Source organism: Planococcus citri, chromosome 1 (assembly GCF_950023065.1).
Source record: "Planococcus citri chromosome 1, ihPlaCitr1.1, whole genome shotgun sequence".
NCBI lineage: Eukaryota > Metazoa > Arthropoda > Insecta > Hemiptera > Pseudococcidae > Planococcus > Planococcus citri.
The window spans coordinates 366,480-390,184 of record NC_088677.1 but is presented as its reverse complement, the minus strand read 5'-3'; the positions used below and the strand labels follow the sequence as shown (position 1 = coordinate 390,184).

Here is a 23,705-nt window from a genome sequence, read left to right as displayed (position 1 = left end):
TCTTTGAAAATCGAAACATTTTGGCGGTAATAAATTGTAGCTCGAATAAATTTTTCGCCTCGCGCTAAAAAAAAAAGGGAAAAAAGTCAGGCTCGGGCAAAGTGATTTGTTCAATTTTCACTTTTCAGCGTGCCAACTGCCAATATGTACGTGAAACGTAAAACGTAAATTAATGGTCGCGTGTCGCTTTGTTGCAGGAATTACGCTGAGTTTGGAAGAAGATGGCGTGTGGATGTACAATCGAAGCGACTGGCCGGTATTCGTGAATTCGCCATCGTTGGATCGACCGAGCTGCCGAACCTTTCTGGTGTACCGTGTCCCGGCCGGCCATTGTTTTCGCATCTTCTATCCGAAAGTACTACGACCTCCGCCGACGTCGACGTATTGGGCGGCCACCGCCACCACCGTCGCCGGTCCCATAGATCCGAATTCCGTTAGAATAAGCTTCGCCAAAGGCTGGGGCCCCAAATATTCGCGCCAGGAAATCACCGCCTGTCCGACCTGGCTCGAAGTGCTCTTGTCGCCGTGCAGATGATATTCGAACCCACCACCACCACCACCACCATCGGCGTTGGCCTTTGCCTTTGCCTTTGTCTTTTGCCTTTTGCCTTTGGCTTTCATCTTACGTTACGTTGCGTTGCGAATTGCCAATTTCCCAGTTGCCGGTTTCGATTACCATTTTTTTAATTACCTACTCCTACATATACCTACTTTTACTTACTCTAAGACTAAGCTTTCGTATGTATTACGTCGTCGTCGTCGTATTACGATTAGTATCCGTATCGTACGTCTACGTACTCGTACTCGTACTCGCGTCGCGTCGTCATTTTCTTATTCCTGTTTCATTCATTTTGAAAAACGATGCCTCGTGTGTAGTGTGTACGGCTTTACGGCTTTTCTTTTCAACTATACCTACGTACCTCGTTTGAATTTTTCAAAATTTCTCGTTCAATTCTAAAGAAACGCGCGCTACAAATTCATCACCACTCATCTGTCGTGTTTTCATCCGATCATCGCAGCGCTTAGAAAAATCCTAGCAGTGGCATGGCAAATTACTGGCCTACGTCGACAAAAAAATCAGCGTACAATAATTCCATAATTTTACCAACAAATGATTGCCGTTGGAAATGTTCGAAAGAACCAAGTTACCTATGTATTGTTCTTCGTTATGAAAAATTTTCAAATCATTCGAAACGATTTTACATTTTTCCCCCCTTCATGTTTTATTGGTACAAGTTGAACGTAGATATGTACTAACCATACGTTACAATTTTCTGGCTAGTTTTTGTTGATGTTTGTTGTGTCGATTCTTTGCTGGTTTACAAAGAATTCGCCGCAATATTGAAAAATTATTAGCGCGGTTCATTTTTCGTTTACGCTCAGACCATCCTTTCCTTTTTTGATTAATTTTCTTTTTGCGACTCAATTTCTAAGCGCTGCAACTATCGATGGAAGTACTTTTGTACGCGGAATTTAATTAACTAATGAAATTAGTATATATTATTCGTGTTTTTTTTTTTTTTCAAATGTGTATGTTAGTGAAATGAAATAACGCGTACGTGTTCTATTTAATAAATAATCGGTTCGTCATTTTTCTCTCGCAAAGTCTTTTTTTTTTTTTGGTAGTACCTAGAATCAAAATTATTTTGTCGGTATTATTGCATTTTTAAAATTTGTTTAATTTTTAATTCATTTTTTCATTTTTTTTTTCGAACGTAGGAAAACTAGTCGATACGAGTATATCTCGTCATATTATTTTTATTATACTATAAATAGTTTTTTTTTTGGTTTTGATTTTCGAAGGAAAGAATTTATAGAAGAAGAAAAAAAACGTAAATTTGTAAACGCTAATGTTAAACGTGTTACAAGTGAACTGCATTTTTCTACTTTCAAATTATGTAACGTCAACTCGGTATTTTCGTTTCAACTTTTTACTTTCTTCAACTAATTAGCCAATACATGTATCGAGCAATCTAAAGATGGTGAATTACGTTTTTTTTTTTCGTTTTTTTTTTCTAATGAAAATGCGGTAACTTGTATGGTATCTATTTATACTTAAATTTGCGCTAACGACCCCGATTATAATTTCGCAACGTTTCGAGATCGAGCGCCGAACAATCCGGTAATTTTCACAATTTTTGCGTTTCATTTCCTATATTATATTTTTCTCTCGTAATATCGTATGTAGTTGTTATCTTTGCAAGATGTTTTTTTCATTTCTTCGAACGAGTAAATTGATTTTCTTCAATTAATTTATGTTCCCCCCTCTGTCCTTCCGTTTTTTTGTTTTTTTTTGTTTTTTCTTATTAAATACCTTTAAAATCATCGTATTATCGGTATTTTTTTCTCATCGTGTTTAAAAAGAGTTGAACACTCGTCTGTTTTTTTTTTCTAGTCATTGAAAATATTATTGTACATAAGTTTGTAAGTGATGATTTGTGTGTAATTAGCGAGTAAGCTGAGGTGTTGATTTCTTGTTTCATCTTGTTCTTTCTTAACGAGTCGTTGTATCGGTAAAATTATTGGTCGGTATTCGGTGGCGTTTGTTGCTCTACGTGAACAATATTTTTGAGATAGGTTTTTGGTATCGGCCAATCTTGCGTGCCTTATTTCATTATCTAATCGAGTGTAAGAAACAAATAGTGTAGGTTTTTCAAATTCTCTGTTAATATTGTTTCCTTCTTCTTCTTTATTTATTTATCTGTTTATTTATTTATTTATTTATTCATTCATTCGTTTATCATTTTTTTCCGTACCGAATCGTGTTACCAGACATTTTTATTTAAAATATTTCTGTACGCGTGTGACATAGGCTACTTGATTATGTACTCTTACGTTTGTAATTCGGTAAATTTTAATCATAATTTGGAATCTTTCGACGGAAGTCTTTGATAATTCATTTCCATATAATGTAATTAATTTATAGATCGACCAAATTTCCTTTACAACCAAATGTTGCCTAGTTTCCCCTCTGATTTGTCCGATTTACCTTTATCGTAAAGGAAAAACCGGACTTATGAGATCTATCACACCGTCACTGGTATTCGGCTGAGATACATTTATATATTAGTACTGTCTGTAAACGATTGATTCAATTTTCTTGATGGTTTTTATTTCGTGATTTGCCACTTGATTTTATCCCGCTCTCCATCCGTTTAATTTTCCAAGTAGTACATTCGATACAATTTTTGTTAGCTCAAATCATTTTCACTCGAAAACAATTTGACTACTCTAACTGGTCGACTCTTTTCAAAAATGAGCGTCAATTGATAGCGAGTCTACTTAGAAAAATGTACGATTTTTTTCAAGTTGCAACGAGGCACTTATTTCAAATTTATCTGTTTGCTTTCGATTGTAATGGAGAAAAAATTTCAGAAATTGAACCAAAAAAAGTGGAAAATAAATTTGGCTCGATTTATGTTACGTGTTATCGATGCGAATCTCATTAATCATTATTAAACCTACGCTTCGGGTGAAAAAGTCGATGATGTTTTGTGATTTTGACTTTCGGTCGATTTTTTTTTTTTAAGCGAGCTATAACAATACTCATTTTAAAATTCGTGAAATTCTGACCTTATTTCGTTGTTCCCCACGAATGCTTCATTCGAGGTTGGTTATTTGGTTCTCGTACGAGTACTTACTTACACATCTAGATTACCTACTCTCGATACGAATCTTTGCGGGACAGTTTAACTACATATTATTCTACTAATTCCACTTTGAATGCGCATAAAATCCAAGTTATTCTAAAATCAACGAGAACATCGCCGCTATTACATTATAATGATTAGCTTGGTGTAAGTGTAATACGTTTACGTACCTACGTTGGGATTCGTTTTAATTCTTTAGTTCAATTTTATCGTTGCGTAACCCATAACGTTCCTGTTGCAAAAGCAAAACGGAAATCTCAGTTTACTTTTTACATATACCTGATTACCTCTTGCCGCTTGCAAATTTATTATTTTCCTCGTCGTATTATCGAACCATCCATTGATTCGAGAACTCATATCCGTCCTGCATTTTTTGAGTTTCTCGAAGCTTTTTTTTTTTCTTCATCTTATAACAAAACTATCATCGTGGCGCTTTTGGTGCATTTTAAAATTTTCAAACATATCAAGTGTATTTTAATTTTTATACCTTTCTTTTTTTTTCTATTTTTGTTAATTCGTTTTATGTACTCGTAGTTATATTAATATGTCTCAATTTAAAATGCGTTATGGTATTGTGATGAGAAAAAAAATCAAGTCCGGTGTCTGTCGAAAGGCGGATACATAAAGTAATTTTTAGCTCATTTCTTGTGTTTTCTTCTTCTATTGTTATTGTACGCGTCGTGTGATGAAAATATAAATGTAATGTAACGACTATTTACGAGTATTGTGTTTGTGTAGGTATATTTGGCGTTATGTTGATTGAGATTTTGCGATTTATTAATTTTTTTTACGACGATTTCGCTTAATTTCGGTCATTCTACACGAATTAAATGACTGAAATTATTTTTTAATTAAAATTTGCATTATTGTTACAACGAGAAAATGTATTTATTTATGTCGAAGTGTATTTATTTTGCTGTTCATTAGTTGTTTTTCTTTTTTGTACAAATTTTCAATTTTATGTGTATATATTGTTATAGAAAAATTCAAAAACAAAACCAGAACGTGATATAACCAAAAATAAAAGTATTTTTTTAAATTAGTCGTTTGTATTGTTTGACGATCGAAATCTAAACCAGCATCGCCTCAGATTAATGGACATGTGATCTCAAATTACAAGTACTAGTACAAAGGTTGTATGTATTTTTGATTCGGACGAATATTAGGAATGGATTCTCAAGTTCGAAAACTTCACCAGCGACGCTTTGTACGCAGACGTATTCAAATGCGCCTTAAAACGCACAGAAAAAAATTATGCAGTTTTGGCATCAGTTTAATTAAAGGCTAACAGAGCTCACGAGGGATCGATGATGGCTATAACTAAGCATCACTGATTACGAATACATAGGAAGTTCATATTAGTGCAGTAAGCTTTTTCAGCATTGAAAGTTTAACTATTTAATAAAAAGCTTCATTATCTTGAAAATTAAGACTTCGCGGTAAAATTATAAATGTAAAGCCAGAAATGGATTCACGGGTCCGAAAACCCCATTCACGACAGTTCGTATACATCTCCAAAAGTTGCCTGAAGCGCCACAGAAAAAACGATTTGAAAAATGTTGGTATTAGGAGTACATTCCTATATTCTCAACCGATTTCGGCAAACTAGGTACAATTTCTCGCTGAAAAGTAGGTCTACGACAAAAATGGACACCAGATTCGGACTCGGCTTGCTCAAATTAGTCGAAAAGGACCCTTTACTCGATTTTTTCGAAAATCAAAAAAATCCAAAAAATGCCAAGAGGTATGTTCATACATTTTTTTGGGAAAAAAAACTTTGTCGCCAATCGAGCTGGAAATTGGGCTTAGGGGGTTTTTTGGGACGGCGAATTCATTGCCGACGTCAAAATGTCGCCACGACGCTTCCTTTTACCGGAAATTTGCCATTTTTGGACTCAAAATGAGGTGGAAAAAAATTGTCAATTTTTGCATTTTCTATATCGTTTTCTGACTAATTCGAGCACGCAGAATTCAATAATGACGTTTGTTTCGCGATCCGAATCGAATTCGGCAAAGTAGACGCAATTTCTCGCTGATGATCGAGTCTACGACAAAAATGGACACCAGATTCGGACTCGGCTTGCTCAAATTAGTCGAAATCGACCCTTTACTTGATGTTTTTGAAAATTAAAAAAAAAACAAAAAAATGCCAAGGGGTACGTTCATTAAGCATCGCTTATCACAAAATAGGTAGATCATTTATTTTAATCGATGCGACGTCGCATTTTTACCCTTAAAAATTCTACGTACTTTTTCTTAAAAAAACTATATTTGTACATATGATGAACTTCCAACTTCGGGGCACTATCAACACAGTGTATCGTTTCTCTATATCGAAAAAGCCTATATTGACGACAGTTCGTTTTTCCGCAAAAGCTGTGTAAAGCTCAGAAAATAAGCTCAAAAGTTTTGGTATTAGGAGCATAGATTCTCCCAACTCCTTATATTCGCCTAATGGTGTGGGAATAGCGGAATAGGTCTGATCATGGTCTGATTCTGCGTCAAAAAGCATGAACAAGCTATTTCATGAGTCGTTTGGGTTGCATATTTTGACCATTTTACGGGGCAAACTTGAACTTTTTAATGTTTTTTTTGACCTAATGAAAGCAAATCATATAAAGCTGCATTATTTATGAAAATGTGAACTTTTAATTAAACTTACTAGGGGTCGATTATAAATAACTAAGCATCGCTGATTACGAATATATCATCTATTTGTCTGCATTTTTAATATTGAAAATTCATCCTTCAGTTTAGATTTCCAAAATTAGCGATCATTTTTAATCGAATAGATAAGTAGGTATCCATCATCAAAAAAATTGTAATAGTTAAGCAACGCGACATTAAACAAAAAGCAGCTGAAATTATCTATTTTTTTTATCTCTTTGTCTGTACATTTGCACATTTACAATACATAGAATTTTCATCACAATTATAGAGAAAAACAAAAAACAAAAAAAAATTGAAGAAACAAAACAAAATATAGTTATTTGTTTTTACAAATATACAAATGACTAATCGTGTTGCACATAACATGAAATATTTATTTTAAAAAAAACAATTGCGTAAAATGGAGAAAACGGAAATAGTATTAAAAATGACGGAGAAGTTTGAAAATTTCACACTTTACGCGGTTTCAAATAAACTAACGAACGGGGAACGGGGAAAAGAATAGAAGAGGACTCGATGAATTACGAAGTATAAAGTCACATACGCTTCATTGGGAAAAAAAATCACACGAATTCTCAATATGTACGAGGTTGATTGGTAGGATTAAACGTATCAAGTTTTCGTAAAAAATTTAAGAAATTCAGAAAAATAATTAATGACCGCGAGTTGAACAGCGTTTTACCCAAATCACGAAGATATCTCGCATTTTGCTGATTTGGCATTCGTCAGTTGACGCGTATTTGAAGTAAATATTAGAAAGTAGGCTACGTAAGCAGATAGGTAAAAAACCAGAATCGTTCTCTCATAAATTATACGCTGCTAAAGTAAAACAAGAAACGTAATATGCAATACGCTAATTCGAAGGTAAATAGTATATTTCAGTCAAATTTAACTGAAAAAAAAACCATTAAATAAACAGATAAGCTTCCAAGATCAGTCGAACATTTGTGAAAATAAATTTCAAATAAAATTACTACTCGTAATTTACCTAGGTACATGTACAAAATATACGCACGAGTTAACATTAAAATAGGAAAATAGATACAACAAACAAAAACAACCCTCATTTCGAGTAAATACGAGGCTCAGCTCGTACATCGAAGGTCATTGCAATTTGGGTGCGCGAAATGATATTCTCAAAAGTAGCAAAAGTATATTTGTAGGAAATACATACGTAGTGTTAAAGTGGATTTTCGAAACATTGTTAGGCAATAAAAATAGTACAAATCTTACGATTGCCAGTACGAAATCTACGAGAATTGTTCTTTTTTTTTTCATATCATCGTCTTGTATAACTACGTGTAAGTAGCTGCATCTACTCGTAATATTCTTCCTTCACGCGGTATTGACAGTGAGAAGTGAGGAGGGACGGGGGAGAGGATGAGATGAACTGATGAACAAGAAACTAAAAACTACGGTAACCACACGAAATTAAATTATAATATACAGCGCGCTTCTCGTAATTAAGGTAAGTAGAGTTGGCTTTAAATGTACAATTTTTGGTAGGAGGTAGGAGGTAGGGTTGGGGGAATTGAAATTAAAACGACACCTAATATAACAGTTACAAAATACAAACGGCGACTAAAGATGCTTGATCGAAATAATGCAGCGGCGCGGCACCGCGTTGAATTTAAAGAATAGCTCAACACGAGTACAAAACTAGGCTTCAAGAATACATACTATAAGTGTTTGACTGTTGGCTTTTTAAGAACGTTACATTCGCATGATCGACAAGTTTCGTAGTAAATTAATGTGTATTTCAATAACTCGGTGATCTCGAAAGTAGGTAAATAATACGAATCAAGTCTCAACGTGGTGGCATATTCCTACAAATTGATAGGCACTGTAACAACAAACCTGATATGCGATATTTGAAACTGTTTCACTCGAAGATATGCCATGCCATAAGGATATGCCCAACGCCAAACGCTAAACGCCCGCCATCGAGATTATTTCATCTATGGTATTACATATGAGAAAGTTTTCGTGGTTGAGAATTTTACTTACATACGTGGTACGAGTTTATACATTATCAATCATCATCATCTTTTGTCGTGTTTCATTTCAAATACACGATTCAAAATTAGTCATCGAATCGTTTCAGTTCTTGTACTCGTACGAATAGAAAATATGGATTGTGCCATTTGTGCCGATTGTTGTAGGTAGGTATAGTACCCGTATGTCGCAATGTCACATTTCACAAATGAAAACTTGGTGCCGCAGCCGATCCATTTGTCAATTTAGGCTATGGGCAAGAATACGTAACGTATTATATCATCTCAACAACAGCGAAGAATGAAAAAAAAAAGTAAGAATAAAATAAAAATCATAATAATTAGGTAATTAATTAATACTAATAACATTCACGACAACAACGAAATAACAAAATAAAAGTAACAAACGAAAATAAAAAGAAGACTGCACAAACGAATTAATATAAATAATTCATAGTAGTACTTGGATACGCGGAGTCGATGATACTAAAGTGCTTAGAAATTACATATAAGTGCAGCCTGAACGAGCAGGCGTACATGAAGGACACGTCGGCAAATACTCTTCGGCCATATTCATTAATGAATTATAACAATGAAATAGAACAGCAATTCTTGACAATGATGAAGTAGTAGTAGTAATAAAAGTAATAGCAGTAATCATAATACATAGTAAATATAACAATAATAAAACGTATAGATACAGTCATATGCTTGGCTAAAATTTATTTTTATGTACCCGTAAGTTGTGTACCGCATTCTTACATACAGCCTTATCATTGTTTATACGCAACAGACATAGACGTCGAGATACGCAGCGTACAAAATAATATGCATAAAACAGAAGCTTAATACGCGTTGAAAGTGATAGGTTTATGACTGAATTTTTCTCAATTTGTAATTATCAGACGACGGGCATGAAGAAGAAGAAGAATAAAAAGAAGAGAAGGAAAAAGCAAAGAAAGGGGAAGAAATTAAAAAATTCCAGCAGTAAGGAAATATATACGGTAATCGCGCGTCACAAAGAAAAATAATGAAACTCGCAAATAAGTAATTAAATAAACGAATAAATAATACCTAAATACATATGTAAATACACGAATTGAGAAAAAAAAATCAACAAATAAAATGTAAAATACCACAAAAAAGGTCAACTCGAATTGAATGGCCAGCCATGCCAAGTTTACAACGATAAAGTTTAGAGGAGCGCATGAGAAACGAGAGGTCTACAGCTTAAGCTAGTGTTATCGCGTAACACGTAAATTAACTCGAATAAATAATAAAAATTTGCAAAAAAAAAAAAAACAACAACATAAAACATGAAAAAAATATTACCTTACTCGTAATTAAAGGAGATAGAGGAGAAAATACGTACGTAATATTATATACCCGCGTAATATCGAACAAAATATGCCCTGATTTTTCGTCTTATGTCTCGAGTTTTCACCAGGAAAATACATACGAAAAGATAGGATATTCGTTAGCGTCGAGAGAGAGACAGAGAGAGGTAGACAGAGAGGCCAGCGTCGCGTCGTCGTAATAAAAATGAAAACGTAAAACGCAAACAGACGCTAACTACGAGGTGGTGCTTCGCGAGCGATAGCTATTCGAAAAAATGGGGGAAAATGGTCGAAATCGAATTATCACCGTATGTACAAGCTATAGGGACTAAAAATAAGATTACATTTCGGCAAAAGGGAACACAATCGATTAACTTAATTCGGTGCAGCCGCAGGGTGTTGGTTGCAGCCTTTGGCGACTTTACACGCCGACATTCTGATGCACGGTGCTACTGCTGGTAATATTCGCAGAACTATCGGTCGTGTTGCACCGTTGCAAACTATGATGATCTTGTTGCAAGGTCATCAGCATTTTCGTTTGTTTCACATGCTGTTCCTGTTAACACACAAACCGCGCCATACGGCACAAGAAGACACCAAAGATCAATACACGCGTAGGTACTACGTTGTATGCTCGCTACTCGTATAGCATTCGCTAATCGCTTACCTTCAACTGCGTAAGATCGGTTTGAAAGCCGTGCTGTTCGGTGGTGAATGGCACTTTATCCAAATCGCCTTCTATAGCGCGTATCTGGGCGCCTTGAATGTGCATTTTGGATTCCAATTCGATATGACGGTGTTTCAGGTTTTCGTTGTCCAATAAGTGCAGTACCTGAAAGTGCGACGAGCCGGTTAGATAATTGCACGATACGATACGATACGATACGATTATTGGCGGTAATTACAAATACTACTCACTTGTTCGGGTTGGTTTTTAGTTTCGAACGAATCGGTAATATTGTGAACGAACTGCGTGGTCGGATCGCAAACTTCGATATCGGCCAATCGCGTGTACGGGTCGTCGATTCGCGATATTTGCGTAGTTTCGAGCAGCAAAGCGCTGCCGGCGGCGGCGGCGGGATTGGAACAGGACGCGGCGGCAGCAGCGGAATAGGGCGTATAGGGCGACGGCGACGAAGACGACGAGACTTGGTGAGGCGACAGCAACGGGACGGCTGTGGCCGCCGCTAATAAATGTTTTTGATGACCAACTTTGGCAACGCCGTTCGCAGAATGCGCGTTCTTTTTGATAGGAACTATAGACGAGGAGAACGAAGACGCGTCGCAATCTAGATGCCTTTTCACGGCGCTTCTGCCGCTCACCAGGACGCCTACTCGTTCGTTGTCGTCGGCGCCAGCAGTGGGCATGGCTTGAGCGGCCGCCATTGCGGCGACCAATTGTTGGCCCGAGTCGGTTCGAATGACGGCCGCAATCTGCGCCTCGAAATCGTCGTCGTCGTCGGCGTCGGCGTCATCGTCATCGACACCGACACCGCCACCACCTCCGTCGTCGTTGTAGTTATCCACGTCGACGATGTCGATGGTTTCTTGTTTTATAACGCACTCTTGCTTGATGAAATCGCAATTCGTTAAGCTACCGGCTGCGGCTGCAGCTGGGCTTCCGCAAAAGCTGGCCGAGTACTTACGACTAGCGTCGTTGATGGCTTTATCGCCGTCGAAATTGCTCGTACTGCTAATGGCGTAATTGTCGGTCGCAGTCGCCGATACGTTGTTGACCGTTTGGCGCGCCGGTGCTATTCGCAGCACCGAAGGTCGATTTTGAAACGATGTTCTGGACGAAGCGGCCCCGCAAGGCGATAAAGCAGCCACCGTCGAAGAAGGCGATACGGCGGCGGTAGCGGCAGAAAGGTGCTGATGTTGAGACGACGATGGCGACGGTGACGGCGAACCCATCGATGTGGCGGTGGCGGTGGCGTTCGAGGTGGTCGTCGCAGTCGCAGTCGTACTGTAAATGGACGTCGAAGCGAGCAGCGGCGATAAACGATCGTGTTTGGACGACGACGTGGAGGGCGCAGCTGCGGGCGACGTCGGCGACGCGGACGTGGACGCGGACGCGGTTTTCTCTTCGAGAACGGTGATCACTTTGCCGGTGGGTATCGTAGGCGGCGGCAAAGTCTTGGAAATGTACTTGACTTTGGCGAACTGCGTTTCGCGACATTTTTCCGGATCTTCTTTAACCTCGGTCGGCGGCGGTATATTAGTTACCATCGCTTTGAGGGCGTTTTTCAACTCGGCCGGATCCTCGGTGGTCGGATTGTGGTCCGGTACGTTACGATCCTGCGATACGATGGAAAAAGAAAAGTACATACAAAAATCCGAATACGAGTCGAGTCGAGTATGCAAAATTGTATGAACGAGTATTTAGTATTTACCCGCGTACGAATGAAAGCGTATTTTTCAGCGATAGCCGCGATGGCGGGCTCTTCTCTGCGTTCGATAATAGGCGTGAATTTTTTCTTCATATTTCGAATTTCGCGTTCTCCTTCTTCGCTGCTGACCAACGTATTCACGCAGACGAAGGTGGACTTTTGCAGATCCTCGCACGGTTCCAAATAGCCGTGCGTCACCATATAAATGAAATCGCCGTTTTTCCTCTTCAATCGATAACAACTTTTTCCGAAACCTTCGCGGTTCCAAAGCACTGTAACGCCGAAATACGTTGTTAATACGTACCTACTCGTAATACAAGTACATACATAATATGTACCTAGTTGTAACAACGCGCTAGTGCAGGCCTATGCCTATGCCTATGCCTATGCCTATGCCTATACTTACTTTGCCTTAACGCGATCATCACCCAATGTACTTCTTCTTTGGCCATGAATTGGAACGCTTGCAAACCTTTCACTTCTTCGGGCAAATAACCGGAAACTAGCGAAATCCTATATACGCCCAACAAGCGACAAAATACGTAATAAGTCAAGTAAATGTATGTACGTACTCGTAGGTATATTACGGATCGACTCGGGGGCTTCTTACCTCTGGTCACAAAAAACGATACGTCCGTCGTACCAGTGTCGAGTAACGTATTCTTCTTGCGACGCTTCTACGATAGACATGAGAGTCATCTCGCGAGCCGGCTTCATTACGGCTACTAATAAGATCTCGTTGCTGTTCGTAGCAGTCATTTCACCTGCGTAGCACCAATCGCAGATTAGCACGGCTATTAGGCACGTAATACGCGTACACATATGGTTGGACGGAAAAATGACGAAAACGTACCTTTGCATTTGCGAGATTTCTTCTGCGCTTGACAAGTGTACTTTTTTGGAACTCGCAAAAAGCCGTTCAAATGCATCGGTTCGTATTGCGGCTGTTCGGAACGAGCTAAGCATCGATGTCTTAATCGTAAACAAAACGAGCGTCTTTGTCTTTCTACCAGCGTGCAGTTGTTAGCGTTGGCATTATCTGAAAATTGCGCGCCACACCAATAACCAGTTAACCACCGTTGCATTGTTGCAAATACAAAATACGTCTACGAGTAAGAAAGACGGCGAATTGGTCAAATAATGGTCAACACCATACCTGAACAGTTTTCATCTTCTTTATCGGGCGTTAAACATCGTCTCAATTCGGGCAAATCGGGCGGAAATGTGATATTTGACAAACCATGACCCATCAGTTCGGTCTGAAAAACAAAATTACAAATATTCGTTATTCGTTATACGTTGGTAGTAGGTAGTAGGTACCATGTGTCTAGTACTCGTTCTCGTACTCGTACGAGTAAAAATGAAAAGTAACATCGGTTCGTATTTATTTTCAGCGACGATCGGTGTACTTGCACATTGTAATACGAGTACCTGCAGATAATTTGTAATATGTTATTAGGTGGGTAGCTGGGTAGCTGCGTATCTACAGCACAACATACATCTATGTACGTATACGTATATACACGTATATTCCCATACTCGATACTCCTCATACCTATAGCTATACTCGAGTATACAGATACCTATACGCACCGCACCGCACCGCACCGCACCGCACACGTACGAGTAGGTTCACGTTCCAGCGAACAAACGACCAATTATTTGTAAGGTCCAAAACGATAATATTCGTACGAGTATTTACCGCATACGTAGATAACAAAAAAAACAAATTTGAAAGAAGAAGAAGAAAAAATGCGTAGGTCTCTACTCTCTACACACGCACTGGCATGGCACAGGCAGGCAGGCAGCGACTCGGCAAAGAGTGAGCGACGATGCCGATGCCGATACCCACCGGTATACACAACGCATAGGTATACCTACAATGCGACGAGTATCGTGGGGCGAAATACAAACACTCGTTAACGAGCACGAGCAGCCCGCGGCTGCCACCGCCACCGCCACCGCAGCATAGCCAACAATCCTTTCGGCCTCCGTCTGCGCGGCGCGGCGCGGCGCTCGATTATATCGCCAATAATAATGATCCTTAATACAAATAAATTGGCACTGGCGAAAAAAAATTCAAAGAAATAGAAAACGAAAGGCAGAAAGAAAAATACGAGTACGACGTACGACAAGCGGTCGCGGTACACAAATGACGCTGCCATTCTACACGATTTTTACTCGAAATTTGACGAAATGTTTCTCGTCGATTACACTGGCACTATACGAGTAGACTGGGGCTAGCGCTAGTACTTGTACCTATCTTACAAATTGCGGAAAATTTCGCAATTTGTACAGTACGGTATACGGTATACGGTACACGGTACACAGACACACGGCTCGGCGCGAGTTATCCGAATACCATAAAAATTGTTTCAACTGCGTGAAAGTCGTTTAAATTACTCGTACCTACGAGTATACCATACGAGTACGCAGTACGTGCAGCAAAATAATCAAAACATCAACAATCTACGAGCATTTGTAGAAATTTGAAATTCGGTATGTGCCCTATTTTGGACCACTAGCGCATAGCGCATAGCGCATAGCGTCGATTGCGAAGAGTTCCGAAGGCTCCAGCAGGTTTTTGAAAGTTGAAATTTACGAGTACATAGCTCGAACCATTTTCCGAGTCGATCGAAAGCGGTTACGAGCCATTTTGAAACCTCATGCAGCAACTTTTTGGAAATTCCCGGCTCTTAAAAAAAACTCCTTACAATCTGTAGGCTATACAATTCGACACGAACAACGCTCCTCGTTAGTGACCCGCTTGACCGACTACCGACTACCGACTCGACTACGCTCATTTTTCAAATTTTCAAGTTATGAAACGGACGGATTTTGCGCTACAAAAAATTGAGCGAGCAGCGAGCACGCGGGTGTATTTGAGGCACGAATGAAGCGATGTACACTTTTCACTTTGCAAGTTCCTACTTGAATCCCTACGGCCGCGGCACGGGCTAGATCAACTCGTACGACGTCGACGCGACGATCCGAAGGTATCTCTAAAATGTGTGTACGCTGTACGTTTTCCAAGTACATAAGTACAAATATGTATTGTATTATTCGCTTACTTGCGTATGTCCCAAAACTTTCTCGATATTATGCGAAATGAAAACAATTTTGCCAGCAGATGTCACTATCAACATGACGCCGTCCATTTTCTAAGCAAACAAAAACAAAAACAAAAAAATTATACATTTATGAAACGAAAATGTGAAAACGAGGCGCATTGGACCATTGGTCGAGCTTAAAGTCATCGTTATTCGGAAAAGTTTTCAACGCCGGAGGTGCCCGGCTGCCCGGCTGCCCGCGCTCGGAGGCAGCATAAAAGTCCTCAAAGAGATCTCTCCGGGTGGACGGGTGGAACCTCCGAAGCTGACATTTTTCCTGACCAGTGACCGATTTTCAACTCGATCCAAAGCTCTCCACTGAATTTGGTAGCAGGAGCTACGAATGATAGGCGAATACATACTCGTACTCGTACTCGTATTTCAAACGAATAGCATCGAGATGCAACTTACATCTAATAGCGTTTGCGGCCATTCGGACGAGCTGAGAATTTGCGGTAACACGTTTCGTTGATCTCTGGTAGCTTCGGTCACTGCAACACAATTCAATTCACGCATAAAAATAATATGGACATGGGACAGGTCACAGGTCACAGGTACATACGCTACAATGCTACCTACGAGTAGTACGATACATACTCGTACATCTACATACGTAATAGCCGATGAGCGATTATTTTTGACTCGATTTTCCACATTCAACGTAAAACGTTTGGTTGAGCGAATGCCCGTTAACGTGTAATAGGTATACCGTAAGTAAGAAATAAGAATACGTACAAATCGCAAACAGGTACCTAGACCTACATACTCGTAGCTACCACTTTCAAGTACTACCAATACCAAAATGTGTGCACACAATGGCCATTAGGCTAACCAGGGGCGAATGGAAGATCCGGAGCCGGAGCCGGAGCCGGAGCCGCAGCCGAGAATGTGGAAAAAATAACCACAAGTAGGTAGGTAGGTAGGTAGGTAGGTACGAGTACGTGTAAAGAAACGAACGAGTCGACGCGACGGGACGAGTGGTAGCGCAGCAGTTGACGTGAAAAGACTTTTAATTAAGGTGGCCGGGAAAGTGGCTCGAAATTTATAAACGAAAAACGAGGAAAATGAAAAACAGAACAGCGGGAGATGGAGGTAAAAAGAATACGTCATCGCGCCGTATTCGTATTCGTATCCTCTCAATTATAAGGTATATTGAAATTGAGAATGAGAACGGGACGCGATGGCGACAAATACGCAGCAAGACGAATGTGCTGACGCTAGCGCTGGGCGCTGGTGCTCTGTGAGCTGCGACTCTTCGTCTACGTCCGCGTCCGCGTCCGCATCCGCTTGCGTGCCTCGTCAGCAAATAATATCTCGTTCTCGACGATAGATACGGTATACGGAATAACATAGACATCCGTCGTCGTCGTCGTCGTCGTCGTCGCTCCGCCATCCAGTACAATAATACCCATTATAACGATAACGATAACGAATACGGTAACGATACTCGTATTATTAATACCGGCCAAGACGAAGACGAAGACGAGGCTAAGGCTATAGGCTATAGGCTATGTACGAGTAAGTATCGTTGAAAAGGAAGAATTTCTCGAATATCGTACATACGAATAATATACTTATGTAAAGTAGGCAGGTAAAACGCAAAGAAAACGCTCGCAAATGCGCCGAAAAAAGTAAAGTAAAAAAATGAAAATCTAGAAATCAGTCGGTGATTCGGCGACGAATTCTACAAAGGTAAGAATAAAAGCCTACCGCTGTTGACGCGGCGGCGGCGGCGGCGGCGGCGGCGGCATGCTGAGCAGTGCTGCGCCACGCCATCGCCATCGCCATCGCCACGATGAGTCGCGACGCTCAGGCTCAGCCTACTCCTCTGTATGACGATGACGTAAGAAAGTGTGCGTATTAATTACGAGTAGGTAATAGGTAGGTATGGTATATGATACGAGAAAAATGTGAAATCGACGTCGCAGATTTTCTCTCGAGTTTTCGCAGTTAAATTTACGCAGTAGGTTCTAGTGTTCTACCCACAGTCCCCCAACATCGCCGAGCAAATTTTCACAGCGCGGCGTGTCTAACAAAATTTCAAAATAAAAAAGTAGGAGTCGAGTAAGACTGTTAGCGCGCGACTTTCAGCAGATCATTTTTCGAGTACCGATGAAATTTTTTAAGGTGGGGACGGAGGGGTGGGGGGGGGGTGGTCAAAATTTACATTCGAGTTTTTAGCCAAATTTTTGTAAAAAAATGTTCGCTTTTCGGATGATTTCAAACGCCTTAAGTACGCTTTTATTTAAACACGTAGACGCCAAAAATATAACGTTTCGCTCCAATTTTTCGTTTTATTTTCTCCTCCTTGTCGATTTTAAAAATTTACGAATATCGCGTCATTTTCGCTTAAAATTAAGAACTCGAATTCTTCTACATATTTCGATTATAAATATTTCGTATTATTATTTGCTTCAAAATTTTGAAATTCAAATAGTTTTTTTTTTGTCGAATAATTAAAAATGTAAAAAGAAAAACAAATGGGCCCGAGCAAAGCGAGAGTAAAAGCTCTCAAAAATTAGTAAGTACTCGTATTCCAGGAGCCGGAGGCAAAAAGTTGAAAAAGAAGAGCAAACGGACCCGAGCGAGGCTAAGGCAAAATCTCTTGAAAATCAGTATTTTGAGAGGTATAAAAAAACGATGTTTTTTGAGTAGGTAATGAGGTACTTATAAAGGTTTATCACTTTGTTTCAAAATTTTTTAATTCGAATTATGATTTTATTTTGAAAAAAGAAAGGCAAACGGACGCGAGCGAAGTGAGGGCAAATCCCGAAAATTAGTATTTTGAAGGGTATGAAAACAATGTTTTCTTGTATGATGTACGAACAAGTTTGTTATTTTTGTTTCAAAATTTTTAAAATCCGAAAGATTATTAAAAAAAAAATTAAATTTGAAAAAGAAAAGCAAACATGGCCGAATGAAGCGAGGCCAAAAGCTTTCACACATTCGATCGTGTTTTGAGAAGTAAAAATAAAAAGTTTCTTTACGAAGAGAGGAGTATTTTTCTGATTCAAACTTGGAACATTTCTTGGATTTGAACAATAAGTGTTCTACACGGAAAAAATATTTAATAAAAATTACTATTTCAGCGTAATACTTAACCGGATCCCATTCAAAAATAATAGTGATTTTTACTCGGCCAAAAAATACATTTTACCTAGAATTAGGCGAAATTTATTACTATCGTAATAAAATTTACTAATCTCACGGTGAAAATCACTGTATTTTTGAATGGGATCCGGTTACTACGCTCAATTGCTGAAATAGCAAAAATTACCAGTAATTTTTTTTTCCGCGTATGGTCGAAAAGAAGATGCAAATAGCCCGAGCGAAGCGAGAAAAATGTGTAATTTAAAATCTGAAAAAGTCGACAAATGAGCCCTTTTCTCCGTGTATTTTCGATTACATTTTTCGCACATATTTCACTGATTAAGAAAAACACCTTTTACTCGCGCGAAACTTTTTAATAAAAAAATAGCGCGATTAAAAAGTTGCGCGCGAGTAAAAGGTGTTTTTCTCAATCAGCGAGCCCTTTTCGACAATATTTGTTCAAAATTTCGGAAAAAGGCGAAAAATGGAAAAAATAGAAAATTCGAAAAAGTCTTATTGAAAACGAAAAAAAAAGTAGGACTCGCGGATAAAATTGTTGAAAAGTAGGACTTTAGTAGGACTAATAGGATCAGTAGGACCTGTTAGACACCTTGTTTCAAGCGCTCAATCTCGTTCTTCGGTTTTCGGCTAATTTCAAATTAATTCGATACATTCGATTTTCCAATCGTAATTTCCATTTTTTTTCCCTTCGAAATCACGTAGTACGTAGTACGTAGTACCCAGTCTCTTCTTCGTCAACTAGACACGAAATTTGAAATTTTGACTTGTGCGCCAGGAGGAGGGTACCAACTACCTACCAGTAAGGTCGTCGAGAATGGGATTATATACTCGTACTCGTAATCGGCGCTATCGGGGCTATTTAGCTAAACATTATGTACCTACATGGTATATTGGTATATTGGTATATGGTATGGTACGCAGTTACTCGTCGTACTTACCACGATGAATTCGAAGGTATGTGGTGGCTAAACGAAGCACGCTGGTTTTATCCATTTTCTTAGGCGAATTCGATACCATAGGCACAAGTGTCGATAGCTCGTTAATATACGTGTTCAATTTGTCACGTCGCATTTTCTCAGCCAAATTGCGCATCATCCTGTTCGAGCTGTAAGCAAACAAAACATACGTATTACGAATTAGGTATACCGTAATTTACTCGTATTAACCAATAACCAATAACCATATTGTAAAATGTAATCCCCAGGCCCGAGGACCGAGCAAAACATAACACGAAAGGTACCTATACATACGCATACGAGTATTTGGTCTAGTTACACATTTAGGTACATATAGATAGGCATACACAATAAGTAATAGGTACCTACGAGTATATTAGTAGGTCCGATTCACGCATTTCTTAAAACACGAAATTTAAACAAAAAAACACCCTACATGGAATAATTTTTTTTTTTTTTTTTTTTTTGGAATATGGAATTCCCAATTAACTACGCGTAAAAATACTCGAGTCAGCTTAGCAACGACAACACGCGTACTCGTAAAATGGTAAAATTCCCGCAGAACTAAGTCGCGGAACATCGTTGAAACATACGATAATTATAGGTACCTAATCGAAGTAAAATTATTTTGAAAAATTCTTTTTCATTTTCTAAATTGTATTTCGACCTCGAATCCGAAATTTGGATGGGATTTTATTCCATACGTGACGAGAGGGAGGAATATGTCTGAAAACTCGCCAAAACCTTGAAAAAATTGAAATACATAGACATACGTAGGTACGTAGACGTACTACGTACATAGAAGGAACTGTATTTCAGCATGTCGGATCAGCTTTAGTTTCCGCTGAGAATTTGAATCATTTTTCTTCCCGAGTGAAGAGGGGGAGGGGAGATGCTCCGTAAAAATTGAGAAAAAATAATATACAAACTCGAAGAGCAGAGCTTCGAGTAATCTTTTTTGCAAATCGTAAGTATAGGTAAGTACATATTTTAACCTCGAATAGTATTTGAATCGATTTGATCCCATAGAGGCCCGGGAAGATAAGCTTGAAAAAGCATTTTTTTTAAATTCTTAGACCCTGCGCTGCGATTTTGAAAAAACTGAAATACACGGCATTGGCCGGTGGGTAGTAGGTCTAGGTACGTATTTGTATTTTTGTTTCACTCTGCGCGTATGGCACGTTGCCGATGCCGATGCCGATGCCGATGCCGTTGCGTAACAAAACCAACGACTCTAATCGGTGGCGCGGGCGCGGGCGCAGCTTCATCGAGATGGTTACGTACAAAAGTAGTCTATTACTCGTAAATACTAAATAGGTACTTGTACTCGTATACTGCGATGTTTTCGCTTACGCAGGATTGCAGGAAGCTGTTTTATTGGCGCTGTGCGGTAGCACAATGTTAGTAGGTAAAAGGTGCTAATGCGGGTCTTTATAATTACGAGTAAGTACCTACCTATATAAATTATAACTTTCGCACGCGAAATTTCAAACATTCTCCCAATGAAATAAGCGCCACATTTGCAGGATTTTGACAAAAATCGGTCAGCAAGTTTACTTCGAGAAAAAATTTGACAATTTTTCCATTTTTCCACAAAATTGACCCACTCAGCGGACCTCTTGCTCGTTAGCTCGCTTCTGCCACTCGAAGTAAATTTGCTCGCCAATTTTCGTCACTATCCGGGATACGTATGTTTGTTGTTTTTTTTTCTCGACTGGATCGCTCCACATGCTGACGTAAGACGTAGCTGTACCTCTACCTGCGTACTCGTAGTGTACTCGCTTATACTCGTACGAACCAGAGTGAATGTTCATTGTTCATATAGTAGCATTGCTATTGTCTGAAGCGTAGCTGGCATGGAATGGCAATGGCATGGCAGCTGTTCAAATTGGTAATCAAAAATCGCGGATCGCAGATCGCAGATCGCAGATGGCGTCACAATTCGCAAATTTACCATTCGCGATTTTCAATTGACGCGACGAAGAATAAAGAAAACTCGTCACAGGGTCATAGCGGATCGGAGGATCGGAGGATCGGTATTTTCGCAATTTATTACGTATTACGTATTACGACTACGCAAGTACGCACCTATACATGGAAAAGGCGCAGATGTAACAGACTTTTAGCTTTTTTTCGCACCCTGCATCGTGTATCCAAACTCCACACTCCATAGGCTAACCTACAGACCCAGCCACCCAGCCACCCAGCAACCAACTAAACTCTTTGACTCTCACTCTCACTCCGAAGACGTGAACACGATTCACGAACGCGACAACGACGGTGATTTGAATTGGAACAAATCGAAACCGGTACCGTAAGATGCATTTTCGCGGTTGGCCAATCCAAGCGCAGAGCGCAGGGGTGCAGGGGTGCAGGGGTGCAGGCACCTTGTGACGGCAGTGCACTGCACCACGGTGTGGCGCGACGGTCATACATACGAATACGAATACGATACGAGTAAGTACATAACACACGCGCGGCAACTGTCGATTGGAACGATGAGGTGAGGTGAGGTGAAGAGCGACAAGACGTTGTTGGCTGTAAATACCATTAGTAAATTATTGTACGGTAGAAGAAAATTGCGCTGCGCTTTGCGCTAATCAACAACCAAACCAAACGACCACCGCCATCGCCACCATTTTGCTGCTGCTGCTGGTGATGATACCGCTGCCGCTGCCGCTGCCGATCGTCGATTCGATGCTCGTTTTGTACTCGTACCGTACCTACACCTAGGTACGTACTATTATTTGTACATTTTTACAAACCAAATATTCGTACTCGTACCATCAATTACGACTACGAGTAGGTTTAGGTAGCTACTACTCGTAGTGAACTACGCAGCTACAGCTACAGCTACAGCTACAGCTAGCACTTAGCAGCCAGGTAATCGGCTGCGACTGCATGCGAGTAAGTGTAAACGTACTCGTACTCGCGGATATACTGATACTTAATCGTATATTGTCAAGTGCTTACACGGATACCAGTAGGTACGCACTTGCACAGTACACACTTACACACACTTTCTTAAGGATACGTACATACAAAACCAATACATACATATGTACGAGTATGTTACACTTAGTTGGTACTCAATTCATCAGCATCACAGACTACGCGTAATCCGCAAAAATGGCGCGCTTTGTTTAGCGATTAGCGATACGAAAGCACTGACAGCTCGCAGCGCACAGCTCAACGCAACATTGATGTCTACCGTAGACCGTAGCTCGTAGCTCCAATCTGCTAGCTGGTAGCTGGATAGCTGCGTAGTGCCGATGCTACCTCATCCAACGCAACATCCATTCACCATCAAGTAGTAGAAGGTAGGAGATACGAGTACGTACGAGTAGTCACCAAAAAATCCAAAAATTAATGCTCGGTAAGCATACGGCGCGACGCGGCGACGCGACGCGACGCGAAGAACCACCATTTTCCCGTACGCCGCATTCTGGTACTCGATGTTCACTTGTCTTTTGAACGCTTTCGAACGGACGAATACCAGTATACTCGTAGTCACCTTGAACCGTGTTTATTTACTTATTTATTTATTTATTTATTTATTTACAGTGTTTAGGTTCCTCTCGCAGCTATACGTACAGTCACCGAGAGCCGAGAGCGAGACATTGCCATACACAAAATACCTTCTTACAATGTCGACAAATGTTCATCAAATTACTAGCCTATAATTGAATTTCAATTTCAGTTTTTTTTAAATTTATTTTCTTCATTACGGAAGCCGAAGCCTCGAGGAATATTTTTTGAAACGGGTTCTTTTGGAAGAAAGTCCTATCCTTCAAAATATCTGTACGAGCTGTACGTGTACGACGTACGACGTACGACGTACGTCCGTCCTCACAAAAATCTGATGGCTTCTCCAGAACCCATTTCGTACACGTACGTGTACGAGTATGTTCCATACTACTCGTACGAGTTATACGTAAAACCCGAGCCTTTTTTGTCACTTGTTCTTTGTGGACACGCTAATTCTCGAAATTTGCAAGTCCATAACTTTCTATACCACCTTCCCTTCCCACCCTGAACATCCGAAAAGAAATGATTTTCGCTTCGTTCGTTTAAAAAATCCTATTTTTAGTTCAAAGTTGCCAAACACGAGTCCCTCCTGTTTTTTGTTAAACTCGCTTAAAAAGTTCTGTTTTTTTTTGTTTTTTTGCCAAAGTTTCAAGATCACCTCACAAAAATCATGTTTCTGGCAAAATTATGAGAAAATTTTAGTGTTTTGTCAAAATTGTCAGAAAGTAGTTTTTTGATAAAATAATCAAATTTGAGCTCCTCTTTTTGTTTCAATGTTTGCTTTAAAAAAAAGTTCTGTTTTTTATAAAATTGCCTAAAAGTATCTCGTTTTTGTCAAATTTCAATTCCTCCCCCCCTCCCGAATTCTTTAATTTTTTTCATTTTTTACGACTTTTCGAATTTTTGATATTTTTTTTCGAGGACACTTTCGATCGAGTAGTGGGTGAAAAAAAGCCCCG

At 39.6% G+C, this 23,705-nt stretch overlaps 2 protein-coding genes across 5 annotated transcripts in view; one reads left to right on the top strand and one right to left on the bottom strand.

Moving 5' to 3' along the window:
- Dad (Daughters against dpp) overlaps positions 1 to 4,689 on the top strand; it is a 37,720-nt gene extending 33,031 nt beyond the window's left edge. The window contains exon 8 of the mRNA XM_065361481.1: positions 198 to 4,689. Coding sequence (XP_065217553.1) covers positions 198 to 535 — 338 coding nt within the window. The 3' untranslated portion in view covers positions 536 to 4,689. The remainder of the gene's footprint in view (positions 1 to 197) is intronic.
- Positions 4,690 to 7,448: 2,759 nt separating this feature from the next.
- LOC135843577 (aryl hydrocarbon receptor nuclear translocator-like) overlaps positions 7,449 to 23,705 on the bottom strand; it is a 36,445-nt gene continuing 20,188 nt past the window's right edge. For 3 of the 4 annotated variants that reach the window (XM_065361519.1, XM_065361528.1, XM_065361512.1), the window contains 11 exons: positions 19,201 to 19,367; positions 15,563 to 15,642; positions 15,113 to 15,202; positions 13,198 to 13,300; positions 12,895 to 13,080; positions 12,652 to 12,805; positions 12,448 to 12,554; positions 12,045 to 12,313; positions 10,570 to 11,949; positions 10,319 to 10,483; positions 7,449 to 10,207 (listed from right to left, as the gene is read on the bottom strand). In XM_065361519.1, coding sequence (XP_065217591.1) covers positions 10,073 to 10,207; positions 10,319 to 10,483; positions 10,570 to 11,949; positions 12,045 to 12,313; positions 12,448 to 12,554; positions 12,652 to 12,805; positions 12,895 to 13,080; positions 13,198 to 13,300; positions 15,113 to 15,202; positions 15,563 to 15,642; positions 19,201 to 19,367 — 2,836 coding nt within the window. In that variant the 3' untranslated portion in view covers positions 7,449 to 10,072. Of the gene's footprint in view, positions 10,208 to 10,318; positions 10,484 to 10,569; positions 11,950 to 12,044; positions 12,314 to 12,447; positions 12,555 to 12,651; positions 12,806 to 12,894; positions 13,081 to 13,197; positions 13,301 to 15,112; positions 15,203 to 15,562; positions 15,643 to 19,200; positions 19,368 to 19,587; positions 19,632 to 23,705 lie in introns of those variants that run through there. The other variant, XM_065361535.1, reaches the window with a different exon arrangement.